A 19,011-nucleotide genomic window follows, 5' to 3' on the forward strand; every position below is an offset into this window, starting at 1 on the left:
TCCTGTCCCCACTTCTCTCAGACCGGATTCGACTAGATTTGGGCAACGAGGACATCCTAAGGCGCTATGTTCAGGATCTCCAGGGAACGCTGGCTGCTGAAGTGGCGAACCAGCTTGACGACTTTAGGTGAGAATCCCACATTCTCAATGCTATTCAGCAAAATATGATATATATATATATATATATATACATATACACAGTGGAGGAAATAATTGTTTGATCCCCTGCTGATTTTGTAAGTTTACACCCTTATAAAGACATGAGCAGTCCATAATTTTTTATGGTAAGTTTATTTTAACAGAGATATATTCAGCACACACCAAGAGAACATTTTAAATGCACTTTAAGAGTCTCTGGTCATGATCACAGTACTCTGATTTGGGACTAATCTTCGACTGAGGGACAGTATGCTTTTAGCTTTCATTATAGTGTGAGTATATTGTAATGTCACTTAGTAAGCTCTCTTTCCTGTATGCAAGTCTAAAGAGATTATGTGTTGTGTTTTTATGCTTCTCGTCATGACCCAAAAATAAGGTCTTATCTGTGACCTGCTATACTTTCTGAGCCGCAGCTGCTCTGTTCACTAATTGGAAGATTGGCGGTTCAATTCCTGGCTTCTCCAGTCCGCATGTTGAAGTGTCCTTGGGCAAGATACTGAACCCCAAATTGCTCCTGATATCTGTGTGGCACAGTTCAGACAACAGATAGAGACAGTCTGAGTTTCAACAGTAACCAGACCCCTCTTCCCTTCACCTTCATTCATTCATTGCAGCTGGCATAAGCTCTGAACTGCGAGGGTCTTGGCAAATAACAGGTCAAGGATGGCATCAATGTAGTGTGTGTGTGTGTGTGTGTGTGTGTGTGTGTGTGTGTGTGTGTGTGTGTGTGTGTGTGTGTGTGTGTGTGTGTGTGTGTGTGTGTGTGTGTGTGTGTGTGTGTGTGTGTGTGTGTGTGTGTGTGTGTGTGTGTGCGCCTTGCATGGCACCCTCTGCTATCAGTGTGTGAATGGGTGAACGTTGCCATGTATTATGCATTGCAATAGTTTTGCTTACTGGAAATATTTGTGTCAGAATTTAAAATTGTCATCAAAATTGCTGTTGGAACGTGCAGCACCTCACACTGAAATTAACCATGTCACTGTGAACAAAAAAAAAGATTCAGGTTGTGACAGTTTATAACATCTGATAAAATCTGAAGTCTGTAAATTTGTAATTTGAGTATGAGCTCCCCAAAAGCAGTACACTCATCAGCAGTGTTGGCTGAATCAAAGAAGAAGCCGATGAATAAGCAAACATAAACAACATGGAGTGCAATGAGAATTTTCTTGTTTCCTAAAATAAAAAAGGTCACTGTTCAGCAGCTGTCTCTCAAGGGAGCAGTGACTTCAATGAATAGCCAAGCTGTAGGAATGGTCATGCACTGAACAGCTTTCTTCATCTACATTATAGTATGTGTCTGCTCATCAACATATTGTATCAGTGCTTTATTTTCAGTATCCGTCTCCTCCTGCTTTGTCTTGCATAGGCAGAAGAGAATGATGGGCATGACCCCTTGTGAGTCTGAGCTGATGGATGTGGAGAACCACCATTCCACCGACCGCATCCCTACGGAGATGAAGGAGAAGTCTGTAGCTGAGGTCATGCTGGAAAAGATGTCTGAGACACAGTGAGTATTACTCTCTCAACACTCGACAGTGGTCAGTGTTGACATGGTCATATTATTGTCTAAATACAACAGAACAGTAAAGTAGAAGTTATTCTGGGTGCCCAGGGTTTATGGAGTCAAAATGGCTTTGTTATGTGACTGGTAGTTGATGCGCTTCCAAAGCTTGAATGGGTATGAAACCCTTCCCTTGAAGTCTCAGTACAGAAGATGAGCAACTGCTTTTTTTAATCTTTTCATTTTTTGGAAGGTCAGGATTCCCACACATCCTGGAAAACTGTTGACCAATTTTTCAGTCATGGAAAACACATGGAAAATCAGACATAAAGTAGAAATGTCCTGGAAAATCTTGCGTTTTCCTGGAATTATTTCAACAGTCTATTTTACTTTAGCTCAGAATGAACTCTCAGGCTATCAATCAGAGCTATCAAAAGCAGATAACATTGCCATCTGAAAGGCTTAAGTTATGTTCAAATGTTAGTTTATGGGTGACAGTAATTTGAATTGGCTGCTCTCAGTTATGTTGTGGAAACACTGTGAACTCACCCCCAAGTGCTCACATGGTAGCAAATAAAGGTTGGATGACATTACAACTCTAAGTGGCCCAAACTCTTAATAATTTAAATTACATTATGCTTCAAATGTAAATATTAGTCACTGCTGGCTATGGTAGTTTTTTATTAGGTTTATAGATTAACATTGCTTTCTTTCCAATTTGTTTTAAAAGGTTGAATAATGTTAGATTGCTTAGCATGTTTGTTATAGAAGCTAAAGTTGATGTGCTTGCTAGTTTGTCTTGCCTGTGAAAGTTTAACGTTTATGATTCAACTCTAGCTAGGAGCAATGGTTTTAAATGTGTGCTGGGCATTGTTGAGAGAGTTGCATAATAATAAATGGGAAGCCAGGCTCAAAACAATGAATAGTAGCCCAATTATATGTGAGTCAAACACAAGCTAAATACTGGCAAATAGTACTTTTTTACTTTGCTAACATTGTCTCTTCAAATGCTGCATTAAGTTAAAATGGACCATAACATGACATGAAGTCTTTACCTTAATAGTGGTACTTCACAGTGGGTGTGATTAGCTTCTTTAAAGTATCCACTTAATATTGCTAATAAAGGGTCTGTATGGAGCGATGAGCTGATAAGAGTCAGTGGCAGTTACAAATCTTAGCAAACTGAACTCTAACTCTGATTAATAGATTTAGGTATATACAGTTCAGCGTAGATTTGTCAGTAGGCACAATTGTAGGCTACTTTTTGTGATATCAGTGTCCATGATATTCTGTCAAGCAGCAAGCAGCAATGGTTAATATAATTCATAAGAAAGAGAGATTCAGGTTATAAATTCCTAATGATAATTTTTATGTAAATAGCACTTGCCAAACATGGAGCACAAAGGGCTTTCCAAAAGATAATACTATAAAAAATAAAATATAACAGTATTAAAACAGACCATTAAAACAAGGCAAGAAATTAAAAACCAATAAGAGGAGATAGTAGTAAAAGCAGTGACATTAAAACATATAAAGGTTATGCCTGTATACCGAAATGTTTCTATAATACTTATCCTCTAATTATGGGATTGAGACAGTACAAATTCAGGAATGAGTGGAAAGAAGAGACCCAGTTCAGGGACTGGCTAGTGGGAAGTATGAGGAGATGTGCATAGGAGATATTGAAAGCTTTGTAAGAAGCCTTTTGATGTTGGTAATATGGGCACCTCAGTTTTCAAGAGTCATGCAGGAGGCCAAGGCCATGTCAAAGTTACTGGACAATTAAAACGGCGAGAGAAGAATAACACATTTAATGATGATGACACAAGAGAGGGAAGGAGCTGTCCAACAAAACAGGAGCCACAAACAGCCACTGTACATAAGGAAAGATGGAAGCACGACATTACAAGTTCAGTACAAGTGAACAGGGGAAAAGCTCTGGAGCACAAGGCAGCCCAGCATTTGTTTTTAAGCCAATTTGTTATTGAAGCAGAGATATGCTGTTACAATACTCATTCAACTCCAGCTCTGACATGTCAAGTCATTGTTGGTCAGATGTTCCCAGACAGTGAGATTGCCAAATGGTTCTTATGTGGTGCAACAAAAACGGCTTACCTTGTACGTCCTGGCTTGCGTCCATATTTCAAAGAAAAGGTGATCAAAGATATAAGACAAGCACAGTGCCATGTAGTGTCTTTTCATGAATGCCTTGATAAAGTGACACAGAAAGAATGGATGGATGTTGTGTAGTACTGGAGTGAATGTGAAGGGAAGGTAGCTGTACATTATTTTCATTCTGAGTTTATGGGGAACACTGAAGCAGAGAAGCTTTTGGAGAAAATCAAGAGAAACTTCAAGTTTCAAGTCTATTTATTTATATAGCACTTAAAAAAGGAACAGACTTTGCACCAAAGTGCTTCACAAATGCAGGCAACTTGACACCACTTGATCCTAAAAAGCTTGTAAGTCTAAGTGGATGGACCTATGGTCAACTGAAAGTCCCTGGGGTTATTCCAAGGAGACAAGAGCTAAGAGGACCCGGAAGCACCAAAGATTATCAGTCTGGGAAGTTGTAGTTTTGCATGTTGTCCATGAAAGCTTTCAAAATGGAGAGAAAGAAACTGGATGGAAGTTGGGGAGATGTACTCCAACTTCACAGCTATTTGGCAGTTTTTCTATCACTCAACAACAAGGTGAGATGATTTCACTGAAGTGACCAAAACAACATGTCGTCTAAAGTTCTGTGTCCATTGACGAGTGGAACACTTAGCAGTTGCTGAGAGGGCAATAGAAGTGTGGCCAACAGTGCAGGAGTACATCAGCGGCCACAAGAAACTCCCAAAAAGTAAAATGCCACCGTCTGCATCCTGCTGTACAGTAAAAGAGGCCACTCCAGTGTTTTGCATTTGTTGCTATACAGCTGAAGCCTTTTTGGAGACAATCCACACAGATGTCCCAATGGTTCATTTTTTTTGGCAAAGAAGCTCCAGTCCAACCCGAGGGCCTTGCTGTCATGCTTTCTCAAAAGGGAAGGACTGGAGAAAATAAAGACACCTTTCCAGCTGTTGAAACTGGACCACAAGACAAAGTCATCCATGTGTCACTCAAACAGCTGACCACGGGATTTGCCACAAAACAAGCTTTGGGAAAGAAATAATCTGTCTCCTTCGTTGCTGTGACATGTAAGAAAATCATGGAGAGAGGTCCTCTCATGTAACTGGCAGTGTAGCACATAGCTCCCTTAACACTTTGACCATGGTAACAGAAGTTGAAAGTGCAATAGCAATATTTGAGGTTCTTCTCAATGTGGGATGGTACGAAGCCTCTGAGTATGACAAAGTTCTTGCTCAGTAGTTTCATTGTATGTTAGTGCAAGCCATTCGGCAGAGCTCCAAGATTTTGTTTACAGCTACAGGTTTGATGAATGTCTTGGAAGATTTGTCAGTGGCAGAGCACTGTGGGACCTAATTGTCTCATGGACAAGCAGTAGTAGAAAGAGGGTACTCTGTCATTAATAATATGCTCATAGAAAACTTGAAAGAGAGGACTCTTGTAGCATTGAACTTGGTCCACGAAGCAGTGGCTGGGCATACAATAGATGAAACCCTGCTAAAAGACCTCATTAAACACTAGTTAAGAGTAAGGATGAGGTGTGTGCAGTACCTGGAGGATGAAAACAAGAAAAAAGATCGAACTGCTAATGAGAAGAAAAGAAAGAACTTCCACCATAAAACGGCAAATGTCAAAGCATTATGGCAAAAAATAATGCTAAGCATTGAGAGGAAGCAGAAGGAGGCAGACGAAGTGTCAGTCAGGATCAAGAAAAACTGTACTGTACATTACTGTCAAAAGTGTTAAAATGGAAGAGCTGGCAACTCTCACAAAAACTCTGGAAAGCCTGCAGGAGAGAGTCAAGAGACTACACCGTCAATGAGGAACATTTTTATTTTAATGTGACATTTATTTTGTTTTATATTGACCACTTTGCAGGATGAGTAAATGCTACAGCAGGTCTGCAGGTTTTTTTAGAAAAAGAAATAGGAGATAAAAGAGAAAGCTTATATAGTCATAGTCATAAAAGTGCATCTTTTAAATCAGATTCCCACAGAAAGGAACAGCTTAGTGTACACATACATTACAAAAAGCATGATATCATCTTTTGCATTTGAAATGTGCATTGCATAAGCCTCTATTAATATCAAATTAATTTGGAGACGCCCACAATGTTTCTGTTTTGAAAAAACAATCTCTTAAATATGAATGCACAATAGGATAAAATCATTCTCTCTATTACATTTAAACTGGGGTGATAATTCTGCTGGAGAAGTCAGGAAAATAGCTTTTTTTGGATCTGTTCTATCTAAAGGTGGAACTACACTTTTTGTAAAGCTCTACAGTTGATATAAGCAACATCAACTGTGCACATAAGCAGTCTAGTGCAAAGCAGACAGAGATGAAGAAAATCAAGTTCACTGGACGAGAGAGCTGGAGAGGGAACAGTGATTGGAAAAGAGCACAATAGAGCAAGAAGGAAATGAAGAGGCAGAGAGGAAAAGATGGAGTCAGCAGTGCCACGTTGGCAGGAAGGCTCTCCACTGGCATTTTGCCAACTGCAGGAAGAGGTGGTGGTGGAGGAGGAATTAGACAGCAGAAAGGAAAAGGGGAGAGAAAGGGCCAGAGGGTTATCGATGCTGGATAGCTCCTGCTCTGGTTGCAGTTAAAGAAAGAAAGCAAGAGATCTAGAGGAAAGTTAATCTATCCTTGACCCCGTGGCCAACTACAATGTGTTATCCTCTACAAAAAGCGAGTCAGACAGAGAGGGAGAGGAGGTCAGAGAAGGGGCAGAAGACTGTCTAACTTCATTTTGTCAGAAGAGAGGTGAACAGCAGAAATAAAAAGGAGAAGCACTGTGCAGAAGCAGCAGTAGTCCTGTTGATATAACCACGCTGTCAGTGGAGAAGATACAAAAAGCCTGCAAAGAAGTGTATTAAAGACATGATAATTCAGCATTTGATTCACTCTGTTACTATCACACAGTTGGAATCTCTATCTCCAATGCACAAATGATTCATTCAGTCTCTCTCTATTCATTCAACCCCAACACCCTGACAATCATCTCTCTATTCCCCTCACTCTCACATTCTCCCACACTCTTGCACCCGGTCACCCCCCCACAGCCCCTTCCTCACAACTTGGCCACAACACAGTGACTTTGTCTCATCTATTTTTCATTGGTCTCTGTGGTGATGAGAGCAAGGCAACCAGACTATTTGATTGGATTATTCAGGGAAATCCCAGGGAAACCCCTCCCACCCTTTATGTTCATAGCAAAACAAGAGTATCCAATTTCCACAGTCTTGCCTGCATGTTGCATCAGACAAAAACATGGTTAAATAGACATTTCCGCTGTGCTGGAGCTTTTCTGACTTTGGATTCCCCTTGCAGACAGCTACTGGAGACAGCAACTTGAGCAGATAAAGTTTTAGTGATTTACTTTAGACACACTTTAGGAGACAAAGAGTTTGATTTTTGCAGATTGTTTAATAGTGCAAGTTGAGTTTAAAATCGATAGAGAAGGCATAGGTGCAGCTTTTGATGCATCTTTCATTTTTTTAATTTTTTTTTTTTTTTTTTACTTCTTTGTGCAAGTGTTAGAATATGTTCAATAGGTTCTGCTCTGGACAAAATAACACAATAGTCAGCTTTGAGTTGGATCTGGAAAAGCGTAGTCACAAATTCCATCGACCCAAAACACAGTTAATAACTAGTCGAGCAAGAGAGAGGAAAAATGCTACTTAAGAGGAAGAGGTGAGATTGATGCTGCAAGATGAGTAACACCTTTTAATCCTCTTCAGTAGTCACTGACATATTCCTCTTTCTTTCAGACTTACCATTGTCGCGGACGAGGAAAAATGGTGAGTTCTTTTTTTTTTTTTTTTGATGCAGTGTAAAATATTTGCATGAGTGTTTTCTTTGAGAGGATATTTGTGCCTGTGTAGCTGATTTGATCTCTGCATGCTTTTTTCTAAACCTGGGTGTGGTCAAACCACAAGATTTTGTGTACTGACTCAAGTGCCCTTGGGAAAACTTTCTCTTTCTGTAGAATTGTTGTCTTTGAGAGAACGCATTTGAATTTTTCTCTAAAAAAAAAAAAAAAAAAAAGTAAAAGTGGCTGAAAGTCACTGAACTCAATGCCATTATCTTGTTAGTGCCTGAGATCCATTCTTAAATTCTTTGTTTCCTTCTTTATCTGTTGCACATAAATTATAAAACCCTGTCATGCTCGCCTTATTTTCTTTGTGTATTTCTCTCAAAAGATCTGGTCCTTTGCGACTAATGTTCTTTATCTTGCAGTCAACGTATTCAGACAGCATGCTCTGTAAAACTGGTGACTGGTGATGCTTTTGTTGTGTGCAGACCCCCAGAGGCTCCTCCCTCAGTCTTTTTTCTATAAACTCCTCTTGTTTCTCTTCAACTCCTCCTGTGTTTTTCTGTCATTTTTTCTCTCCTCCCCACTTTTTTTTTCAACTGTTCCTCCCTCACTGAACAGCTTTGACTCTCCACCTCCCACTTTCCACGTCCTACATCCTACTAATTTTCATCCTCATATTTTTCCTCTTTTGCATCATCCAGTTTTTGACATACTGTACAGGCATTACCATCAGTGATGCCACAGACTACCAAACACACTTTTTTATCCTTACTGTCAAATATACCAAGAAATGTGGAAAAAAGACAGATTTTGGGAAAGCTTTACAAGGAATTTCGATGTTTAAATAGTCTGCCAAATAGTCAAAATAGTTCAATCATTCTTAATGAAAAACAATATACTTCATGATAATAATATTAAATATATCATTCAACTACACCATATATTATTCAAATAATAATAATAATATACAATATCTTTTTCTAACTTCTCTTTCAGCCAATCCATCTTTTCGGCGGTGGCCTTCTACATGAAGCACCTCGGGGTTAAAACTAGGACAGTTGACAGTAAGAAGTCCAGAGGAGGCTTCTTCAGGAGTAAACTGGTAAAGGTAAGCTACTCTCACCTTGGTAGAAGGATCGCTACCCCTGTTTGGGAAACCAAATAAACAAGTAAAGCAGCAAGCAGACATATCTACAAATGCACTACATACTAGCTAACTTCCATTTGTATTTTTGCAGATTTCTCACTCTTTTTCTGTGTTTTCCAGAGTAAGAAGGATGAATCCACTAAGACCAAGCAAAGGGGGGGCTTCCCCAGCATCCCCTGGATTGGAAGCAACCGTATGTATCTACTTTTTGTGTCATAAACAAACAAACATGAGTCCTGTTATATTGTTACGTTTTGGTTTGTAGTATTTCATTTCTGACAGTTTCCAAATGATATTTCATTTATTTACAATCCAACATTTTGATGTCCATGAATGGTCTGGATTTGAGAATGTGTTGTCCTGCCCTTCTTTCCTGTTACAGCTGAGGTCAAACCTAAAACGGAAACTGAAGGTACTAGTCACGCCCCCTTTATCTGTAGAATGATCAGATCCTTACTAATCAACCCATTAGCATGTCTGCATGTCCCAAATCAAACTGGAAAGGGAAACGGGTGGGGCGTTGTTCAGTTGATTCTGTGTTTCAGGGTGGTGTTTGAAGTTTTAATTTCACTGTAATCACAATAAAAAGCCTCACATATTCACCTCATCTCATCTGCAGGGTTGTAGATGTTCCTTTGTACCAAACTAACCCTCTCATATACAACAGAGGCCCTGATTGCACGGCACTTATCCTGTCTGTTTGTCTGTCTCACAAAGTCTGCGTTACTTTTTCACTGAGTGCTTGTGGGTTATGTTTTTTTTTCTGAATGTGATTGGTCTAAAGTTGAGCTCTCTTAAACTTGGCGCACTCCTCCCTCTCTTTAGTGGATAAGGAGAAAGTCAATCAGGAGCGTAAAGGTCCAGTTCCCAGCAGATCCTCCTTGACCGACCCTACAGCCCCTTCCCTCGGCAGCAGGAAGTCATGTTCTGGTGGAGGCCTCCCCTCCCTGCCTGGGTTAGACGTCAGCGATTGCTCAGGGAACAACACCAGCATGACCAACAACCAAGAGTCTTTACACACCGATGGTAAGCCTGCTCACTGACAAGAGTGTGTGGTTTGTAGTCCGGAGGGTGCCACTGCAGTTTTTATAGACTGTTGTGCAGTTTTTAATTGCAGTTGTTGAGTAAGTTGAGGAAATGATATAAAACAAATCTAAAAAGTCTTACATACGGACACAGTGCGATTCACATCCTTCTATCCATTTCACAATGCTCCACTTATAGACAGTTGGTGGCAATATGCTAACAAAAGTAGCATTGCGTCAATAAAAGCAGTAAAGAAGAAAAATGCTAAAATAAGTGTAAACTATATATGATTTTTTGAACCTTTTCAAATGTTTTAAGAGGAAGGATAGACAGTGTGTTTTGGTGAGAAACCTTAAATGTAAACATCATTTTGTTCGTTTACTAGAAAACGTCACAGAGCACCTTTTAATCTACTTTGCCTTGAGTTAATTCTGACTGCAACATGAGATTGTTCAGTACCTCAGTCAGAAAAGTTACTAGTGAGCATGTTATGCATGTTATTACAATGCAAAACCTCTGATAACTTTTCTCGCCCCCCTTTTCCAATCTTCTAGATCTCTCAAGCATTCGCTTAGAGCCTCCAACCTTATCAGTCCGGGGTGATACGACCCCTGTTGGGCTGGCAGGTGGGCTGACTGTTGGGGAGCCTGTTACACCCAGCGACACTCCCACAGAGGAGAATCTGGAGAAAGACAGGTGAGGAGGATAGAGATGGTAAGATAAACATGAACATCTAGGGAGTGAGATTATAACTACACTGAAGTGACTCAATAAGAGAGTATATGTAATTACAAGATTAGTGAGACCAAGATTGTAATCAAATTATAATTAGGCTGTAGAGAAGGTTTTAATAGTAAAGACTGTGTAGATCCAGTGACCAGGAGGAAAGGGGGAAGTGAAACATGTCTGTAGCGCTCAAGCTGAGGGAGCATGGTAAAACTCCCCCAGCAGTCTGTCCCTGCTGTGTGCTAGCTTTTGTCATGCTGCCCGTTGCTCGCTAGCTAACAGAGCCTGGAGTTTTAAGAAGGATTTTCACCAGGTGAACTCGGATCCAGTTGTCCTTTCCAGCCCTTTGCCTTCCCTCTCCCTCAAGCCCTTTCTCCTTTTTTCTTCTCCCACTGGCACGTGTGCTCTCTTCATAATAACATTCTGTCCCATTTGTGTTCTTTCGTGTGTCCTTTTGTGCAGCTCCTGATGTATATAATAGAGCTTCATTGCAGTTTTTGTTGCATTTAGGTGTTGTTTGCGCAAGCATCTTGTTTGCTAATGGAGTGAGGTAGTCATTGAGTCTGAGGGAATTGATGTGGTTCCATTGCTGTTTTTTATACAAGCTGCTCTATGTTGAAGCTTTTGAATTTATTTTTGAAATTTCAGGTAGTATTAAGATGGCAAAACCTTTTTTTAAAGCTTAAAAAATGCTAAGTTTAGCAACTTAGCCTGCAATTAAGTCAGAGTAGCTAATCATGATATTGTGCTGTCATTGTACTAGTTAACAGGTAAAAGTGAACTATTAACTTAGTTTTATATTGAATTTGTTTTTGCTGCTCGTCACGTGTGCTTGTCAAGGTGTCTGCGTCTACTGTGGCGAGGGTCCGTCCTTTGTCCAGCTTGTCTCCACAGCGTGTGCGGTTATATGTTGTGCCAGGGGCTTTGGCATGCTATTCTGACAGTGGTTAAAACATGTGTTTAGTATATTAATGTTGAAGTGTGCATTTGTATGTTATGGTTGTTATTGTAGCTTACAGGTATTTTATGAAGGCGCGTGTGTAACAATGTGGTGTCCCGTGTTTTTACAGACGGAAGACAAGGTGGGTGTCAGCGCCTTGACAGATTCATGGACATGCTTCAGGCCTTATACTGATCATACAACACACACATACAAACTCAACAAACAACACTCACACACACAAACACTTGACATTAAGCCCTGTGGTTCTTGGCTGACACATACATACACACTACATGGCTAAGTATTATTTACCTGCTTGTGAAAGGAAGTGGAATTAACTTGATTGTTGAGACCAGTTGGATTATTGTTAGTGGATGTTTATGCACGTTGTGTGGATTTGGAGAACTGTTGATATTAATTACCATTAAAGTTACCTCACTGAAAATGTTTGGGACATGCAGTAGCCTACAGTAAGTAGTAGCAATGCATGGATACTTTCCTAACATACTTTTGTAGATTGGCTTTCAGTAGTTCAAAGGAAATTCTCTGTAACAAGTGCAGGAAATTAAGTGCTACCATGTCTACAGTATATAGAACATACTCTGTGTTTCATTGTCTAACTAATATGCATGTCATATGCCATGCATATATACCTGTCACTCATCTTCTCTTTCTCACTGTCAATGTTGTAATTTCTCCTTTTTCAACAACTCAACTCTCGCTGTTCTACTTTAACTTATCTATCCATCCCTGTACATTCATATTTTAAATTAATTTCTGTCCACATTGACTACATATGTCTGCGATACTTCCCTTTCCACTGTCCTTGACTTCACTGCCAATTGGCATCTCCTCTTTTCATTCGTTTCCTTTTGTTCTCCCTGCTGCTTTTTTCTTATCTGTTGGTCTTTTCTTGCATTTGTTCCCTCCTTTTCTTTCTTCTTCCTTCTTTTCCTCTTCCTCTTTCCCTACTCTCTGTCCTTGTCTTTTCACATCCCTCCCCCATCCTTTCCCACCTTCCCTCCCTACAGTAGGAAAGTGACACGTAGCGAGAGCGCTCGCGTGGACAGGCACTCCTCCCGGCGCCGCGGGTCTGCCCGGGTGAAACAGTCTCGCTCCCGTAGTGATGTGGACCTCCAGCCGATTTCTACCACGCCTTCAACACCTGACTCCCTCAACCCCCTGCACCTCCATCCGTAAGATGGACAAAACCCCACTTAACCCGCTTCAGTGTCCCTCTCTGGGTAGAGAGGTGCACAGCAGGGACAGACGATCACCTGCAAAATAAATATGGTTTCAAAAACAGAAACAGGAACAGCACAGCAGTCCTGAAATAATTAGAAAGAAATTGGAATTGAATAAGTATAATGGTGTACCATAATAAGAATATTGATTGATCAAAATCTTCTTGGTTGTTCAGAGCTATTAGGTAGATCTCATTGGGGGCCGTTTAATAAAGAAAAGGGGTGATTAATGTGGGCAAGTGGAAATTATTTTTAAAGGGCAACTGTAAATGAATCAATCTGGCTGACGGGTTTACTGACTCGCTGTTGACTCTCAGACAAATCTGCCTCTAATAGTTGACCTGTGCTATAACTGACAGGAAGTAACAGTCGAATAGCTCTTGATTTTCACTAAGAGGTCACAAGTCTTTAGTCTTTAGGGGAATGGTTATTGAGTTGGATCAACATTAGCCATTAAGCATTAAGTGCCAGCCTGTTATTAAAGATTAGGCTGCATGTTGTTAGTCGATTATAAATCCTGACAACACTGTCAGCGGTGTTAGGAATTAGAGAACATCTTGAAACAATAAAGGATTCTGAATAAGCCAACAGAGGTCAAGCTCATTTTAAGTTTTTATATTGTTGCAACTGCTAGCCACTTAAACTAGCCTTTGGAATAAACAAAAGATGGATAGCTCATCTATGTTCTGGTTTACATAAATGAATATCCATTAGGTGAAAACAGCTGCTGCTGTTCCAGTGTTAATCACATCACATGATAGTTTCCTGTTGGGAACCTGGTTTAAGTTGTGGTTACCCTCAGTCAAAACTCATTCTTGTCCCACTTCCTTCTCATTCCTCAGTTTTGAAGGGACAAATTTAGTCCCTGAGGGTCCCGGCCCGTCCCCTACCAGTCCCTCCCCACACCTGGAAGAGGTAGACCCGCGCTTCGCAGAGTTAGAGCAGGACCCGCCCAACTGGAGGGAGCTGGCCTCCCCTGAAGCCCTGTCCAAACTCAGCAAGAAGGAGACCAAGAGACAGGAGGTCATCAATGGTGAGGAGAAGAGAGATAAAGAATCTTTTGTATAAAGACCATGATAAATGAAACAAGATGTCCCTTATGTCTGATACCATGTCAACTCACTCTCTCCTTTCTTAGAGTTGTTTGCTACAGAACATGCCCATGTGCGGATGTTAATTGTCCTTCAGACGGTCTTCTCCAGGCCATTGGAGAAAGAGGAGCTCCTATCTACCCATGAGACTGACGCCATTTTCCCAAGCCTTGATGACATCATTGAAATGCACAGTGAGTGCTGCTGCAAAGAGGCTATTTCTGACTTGTGTTTGTATCCTCCCAGGGTCCGACACATGGAATAGGAAACTAGTGCTCTAAACTAATATGCAGTCAACCAGAATAGTTTTAGGCAGGATTTTGTTTATTGGTGGAAATTATGTTTTTATTTGTTGCTAGTGATAAAGTTGGGGAGCACAATCAAGAATAATACAGAAATCAAATAAATCAGCGTTTTAGCACCCAGGCTGCATAAGTGCTTTTGTGAGTGCTGGGACAAGTGTACACAGCACTGATGCCTACCATTAAAGTACTATAAACTGTATTTTAAAACTAAACTGTTTGTTTGTCAGGTACCTTCTATGAGAACCTGAAAAAACTGCGTTTGGAAGAAGGCTATATAGTCAAATCCATCAGCACCACAGTACTCAACAGAGTGAGTCATCATAATCTTTCCCTTAATCTCATCCAATTTCTCTTTTCTCTGTGTATCTGTGTTGCTTTTAAGAAGACTGATATGTGCCGACCATATAACTCAACAGAATTTGGCAGTAGTTGTGCAAAAATCTGACTTTGTTGGCAGGATAAATGCTGATAGCTATTGATCTATAGTACCAGTCAAAAGATTGGACACAAAGAAAAGTGTGTATGAAAGTAGAATATAATAATGTTGTAATAGCCACACCATTATATTGGTCCTCAATTTTTGCTATCTCTACTTTTTCCATCCTCCACCCATATTTAGTTCACTCCTGTATTTCGTGCTAGCTCAAAACATTGTCTGACTGTAGCTGGTGTGTGTGTATGTGTGTATTCCAGTTTGGTGGTACAGAGGGGGAGTGGTTTCAGAAACTGACAGCTCGATTCTGCAGTCACCAGTCATGGGCCCTGGACCAGATCAAGAGCAGGCAGAAGAAAGATCCACGCTTCAACTTATTTATACTGGTACTATGCCTGTGTGCGCTCACACACATACACGTCTCTCACACACACACACACACACACACACACACACACACACATACACACACACAATTTAAAAAAATACCCCAGAAAGGTTTGACAGTAAGACACACATGGATGCACTCACAGGTTTGATGGACATGCAAGAAGTCACATATGTAAACGAGTGCCACCAAACTGATCACATACAGTACATGTACACACATTCTGACACTGAGTCTATGTGCATTAATCCCAGGACGCGGAGAGTAGGCGTGAATGCCGCAGGCTGCAGCTCAAGGACATAATTCCAATAGAGATGCAGAGACTGACCAAGTACCCGCTGCTGCTGGAGAATATTGCTAAGAACACAGGTTTGTATTGGTTACTTTATGTCTCGTCTGTCTGTCTGTCTGTCTATAAAATAATCAGGTAGGAATGTGTACTTTTGTCAAATGTAACTAATTAAATACTTCACAAATTAAGGCTCTTCATTCAAAAATATAATATCACCTATTTATTTTGTATGTATCTTTGTTAAAAAGATAGAGGGGGAAAAGTAGAAATTGTTAACAAAAAACAAATTTTCACAAGTGACATCAGGATCATCCACTAATAACTTGATGTCTGGTGTTTATGTAGACTTTGCAGACATGTATTTGTTTGATGATCTATTTGTTTATGTTCTCTCTTAAGACTATATATGCTGAAGATGCCAAAGATTCTTATATTAATGTTTCTAACCATATGTGCCAATCTATTTCACAACACAAGATAAATGTGGAAAATGATTTGCACAACTAACTTAAGCACACCAGAACACCCAAACATTTGAACAATTGATTACTGCTGTCCCAGATTCTGGTATACATTCATGATTTATGGCTTTTGTTTGGGCTCTGCCGCTAAAGTTGTATTTACCTCAGTTCTGTGTTTTCTGTCTCATCACAGAGGACTCGTCAGAGAGGGAGAGCATCCAGCAGAGTGCAGAGTGCTGCAGAAAGGTCCTCGACCATGTCAATGAGGAGGTCAAAGTGATGGAGAACCTATTGGTGAGAAACACACAATCCATCACTCAATGCACTGTTATGTTATGTAGTGACGGAGCACCAGTTGGATTCTAATCAATTCATTCTGCTGCTTCCACTTCAGAGCTGTGCTGTCTGTCCTCCATCTGACCCACTAATCTCTCTCTCTCTCTCTGTTTCCAGACTCTGAAGGACTACCAGCGCAGACTGGACACATCAGGGCTCAAACCAAGCACTGACCTTTATACTGAATATAAGGTGAGGTTCTTTCAACAAAATGGGTTTGCACACATGTTGCACTTTTAGATCTTTGATTTTTTTTTGTCGCAAGAAGTGTTCTTATTATTGTTGTTTGAGTCGTTTCATTAGTCTCTCTTTGTCTTTTATAGAACATTGATCTGACTCAGAAGATAATGCTTTATGAAGGCCCTCTGACTTGGAGAATCACCAAGGAGAAGACTATTGGTAAAGACATGCATGTGTGCACAGTTTCCTGCATTTTCAGCAGAGATAAACATTTCACAGACATATTGTCCTCTGCTCTCTCTCATTCCCTTCCGTCCTCTTCTTTCAGAGGTGCAGTGTGTGTTGCTTGCGGACATGCTGGTGCTCCTTCAGAAGCAGGACGACAAGATGGTCCTCAAATGCCAGAGCAAGAGTAACATAGCCGTGCAGGAGGGCAAGCAAATGCTGAGCCCAATTATCAGGCTGGACTCAGCTTTCCCTCGTGAGGTGGCCACAGGTCAGTCTCACACAGAAGTACAGTTGTTATAAAGACAAATATTTGTAAGATCAACATCACCCAAGCTTACAAATTGTTTTTCTTTTCTTTTCTGTCAGATCGAAAGGCCTTTTATGTGATATTTACCTGGGACAGCGGTGCTCAGATCTACGAACTGGTGGCTCAGTCTGTTGGCGACAGGAAAACGTGAGTTTATGAAAGGAGGATAAAGACTGAACATGTTTTTTTCAGAAGGTAAACCATAGAATGACATTTAATCTAATCTATGTATGTTTGTGTTTTATAGCTGGACTGAAGTGATAAAGTCAGCAATGGATGATCTGAAGAAGAGTGGAGCACCTATGAAGTTGGCACTGCCTCCTGGAGGTGCTGTAGGTGTCACTCCTGCCCCGCTCAGTCCATCGTAAGTGTGTGTGTGTGTGTGTGTGTGTGTGTGTGTGTGTGTGTGTGTGTGTGTGTGTGTGTGTGTGTGTGTGTGTGTGTGTGTGTGTGTGTGTGTGTGTGTGTGTGTGTGTGTGTGTGTGTGTGTGTGTGTGTGTGTGTGTGTGTGTGTGTGTGTGTGTGTGTTCAAGCAGCAAGATATATTCATCACATGCCAAAGTTCACCCATCTCAAAATGTATTTCTTTTGTCATTTTTCTCTCTGTCAGAATCCCGGACCCTCTGAGCCCGAAGACGCCTATCCCTCTGAGCCCGACTGAGAATGGAAGTTTAAAAAGCAGCAGCAGTGGTGAGATGGCAGTGCTTTATCAACTGAACACTTAATAAAGAGTACACATTTCTGAAAGCTCAAGCCAAAGTTAAGCTATATGTCTGTCTGTAGATCGAGATAAGGACAGCTTGCCGGGTGACAAGTCGACAATCCATGAGAAGGTGGCTGATAGTGCTTTGGATGAAGGTGAATAGAACTCTTCCATGTACTCATATAGGTGTATTTTTATAACTGTATTGTCCGTCTCAATTAAACCACTGAATCTGTCTCCTCTGTTAGTCATGTCGCTAAAAAGGCTGTTGATCAGTCGCATCAGTCTATCAGAGAACTCGCAAAATGATGGAGAAAATGGAGAGGAGCAATCAGAAAAGCCAAGTCAAGAAATGGATAGCTGTCAATCAACAGGTAGGCGCCTGGAATAATTTGACATTTTAGAAAATACACTAATTCCCTGTCTTACAGAGAGGTAGAAGATTGATATCACTGTCTTGCCTATAATATCTCTAATTGCTACCATTAGTTTTGCTTAACTTAAAGATAGGAAGCTAGCCTGGCTAAAGGTTAACATGTTATATCCTCATTGTTTTATCTGTATAAAAACAAAGTGTGACACGTTTTTCATGGGGTGCGGGCAGGACTATTTCCTGGCTGTGGAAGTGTAACAAAGAAAAAATTATTATAAAAATAAAAAAAAATGTTTTTTTAAATAAGCACACAATAGGGTTTAGGATTTGGTTTTAATCATTACTACTGTATCAAACTGACTGTAACTGAAAACAAAAGTGGCTACTGACTAAATTGAATCTTTATGTCCACAGAAGAACACATTCAGACCACAGACAGAGCAGCAGAGGAGGAGAATGATGACTCTTGTGAGAAAGAAGTTGCAGAGACGGATGGAGAGGAAGAGAAGAGCATCAGTGCACCCCTGGTGTTGTCCCAGGAACAGATGGAGGAAGTGCGCAGGAGGCTTCAAAGTCTGGAGGAAAAAATAAAGAGACTACAGGTGAGTCAAGTTGACCAGACAGAGAGAGAGAGAGAGATAAGAATATAGAGAAGAACTCTGCGCAGGGAGCAGGTGTGACATGGGTAGATACAGATGAGACATAACAAGAGAAGAGAGCTGAATGGAAAGAGACGCAGAGTTGGGCATTGAGGATTTCACTGAGGATAACTTAAGTAAGGAGCGAGCTTTGGTATACTTTGGACAAATGGGGCCAAAATGGCACAAAAGAGAAACTAGAGAATAGAAAACCATTTAACCACTGCTGTTATTGCTTGGCTGAAAATTGCCTTGTGAAATTGGACTTCTCTGAAAATGGCTATTATGTCCTGCGCTTGCAATGGGATGTGTCAGAGAAGGAGGGAGACGAAGAGAGGATGTTAATAGGAGGGGGTTGGTGTGTGTGTGCGCGTGTGTGTGCGTGCGTGTGTGTGCGCGTGTGTGCGCGCACGCGCATCTGTCCTCAGCTCTTAAGGTGATATTGATTTTTGTGTGTTGCAGACTGTAGAAGAAGACCACCACAGGCTGCGGGAGTCACTTTCCAAGTTCACACAAATTGGGGGTGTCTTCCAGTAAGACACCATCACACCACCTGCTGGCCAGTATAGGTAAGATAAGTGCAGTAGATACTTTAAGT

At 40.8% G+C, this 19,011-nt stretch overlaps 1 protein-coding gene across 4 annotated transcripts in view; it reads left to right on the plus strand.

The window, feature by feature from the left end:
• The window catches only part of arhgef1b (Rho guanine nucleotide exchange factor (GEF) 1b), a 42,194-nt gene that overhangs the window by 19,177 nt on the left and 4,006 nt on the right, over nt 1–19,011 (plus strand). For 2 of the 4 annotated variants that reach the window (XM_062421954.1, XM_062421952.1), the window contains 24 exons: nt 22–127; nt 1,526–1,666; nt 7,546–7,575; nt 8,589–8,700; nt 8,860–8,932; nt 9,122–9,151; nt 9,565–9,765; nt 10,320–10,461; nt 13,521–13,711; nt 13,817–13,963; nt 14,302–14,384; nt 14,768–14,893; nt 15,150–15,264; nt 15,842–15,942; nt 16,102–16,176; nt 16,308–16,383; nt 16,493–16,660; nt 16,759–16,846; nt 16,947–17,063; nt 17,310–17,389; nt 17,483–17,557; nt 17,651–17,776; nt 18,190–18,377; nt 18,876–18,982. In XM_062421954.1, coding sequence (XP_062277938.1) covers nt 22–127; nt 1,526–1,666; nt 7,546–7,575; nt 8,589–8,700; nt 8,860–8,932; nt 9,122–9,151; nt 9,565–9,765; nt 10,320–10,461; nt 13,521–13,711; nt 13,817–13,963; nt 14,302–14,384; nt 14,768–14,893; nt 15,150–15,264; nt 15,842–15,942; nt 16,102–16,176; nt 16,308–16,383; nt 16,493–16,660; nt 16,759–16,846; nt 16,947–17,063; nt 17,310–17,389; nt 17,483–17,557; nt 17,651–17,776; nt 18,190–18,377; nt 18,876–18,950 — 2,666 coding nt within the window. In that variant the 3' untranslated portion in view covers nt 18,951–18,982. Of the gene's footprint in view, nt 1–21; nt 128–1,525; nt 1,667–7,069; nt 7,469–7,545; nt 7,576–8,588; nt 8,701–8,859; nt 8,933–9,121; nt 9,152–9,564; nt 9,766–10,319; nt 10,462–13,520; nt 13,712–13,816; nt 13,964–14,301; nt 14,385–14,767; nt 14,894–15,149; nt 15,265–15,841; nt 15,943–16,101; nt 16,177–16,307; nt 16,384–16,492; nt 16,661–16,758; nt 16,847–16,946; nt 17,064–17,309; nt 17,390–17,482; nt 17,558–17,650; nt 17,777–18,189; nt 18,378–18,875; nt 18,983–19,011 lie in introns of those variants that run through there. The other 2 variants (XM_062421953.1, XM_062421955.1) reach the window with 2 other exon arrangements.

The sequence above is a fragment of the Scomber scombrus genome, chromosome 7 (assembly GCF_963691925.1).
Source record: "Scomber scombrus chromosome 7, fScoSco1.1, whole genome shotgun sequence".
In the NCBI taxonomy this organism is placed as follows: Eukaryota; Metazoa; Chordata; class Actinopteri; order Scombriformes; family Scombridae; genus Scomber; species Scomber scombrus.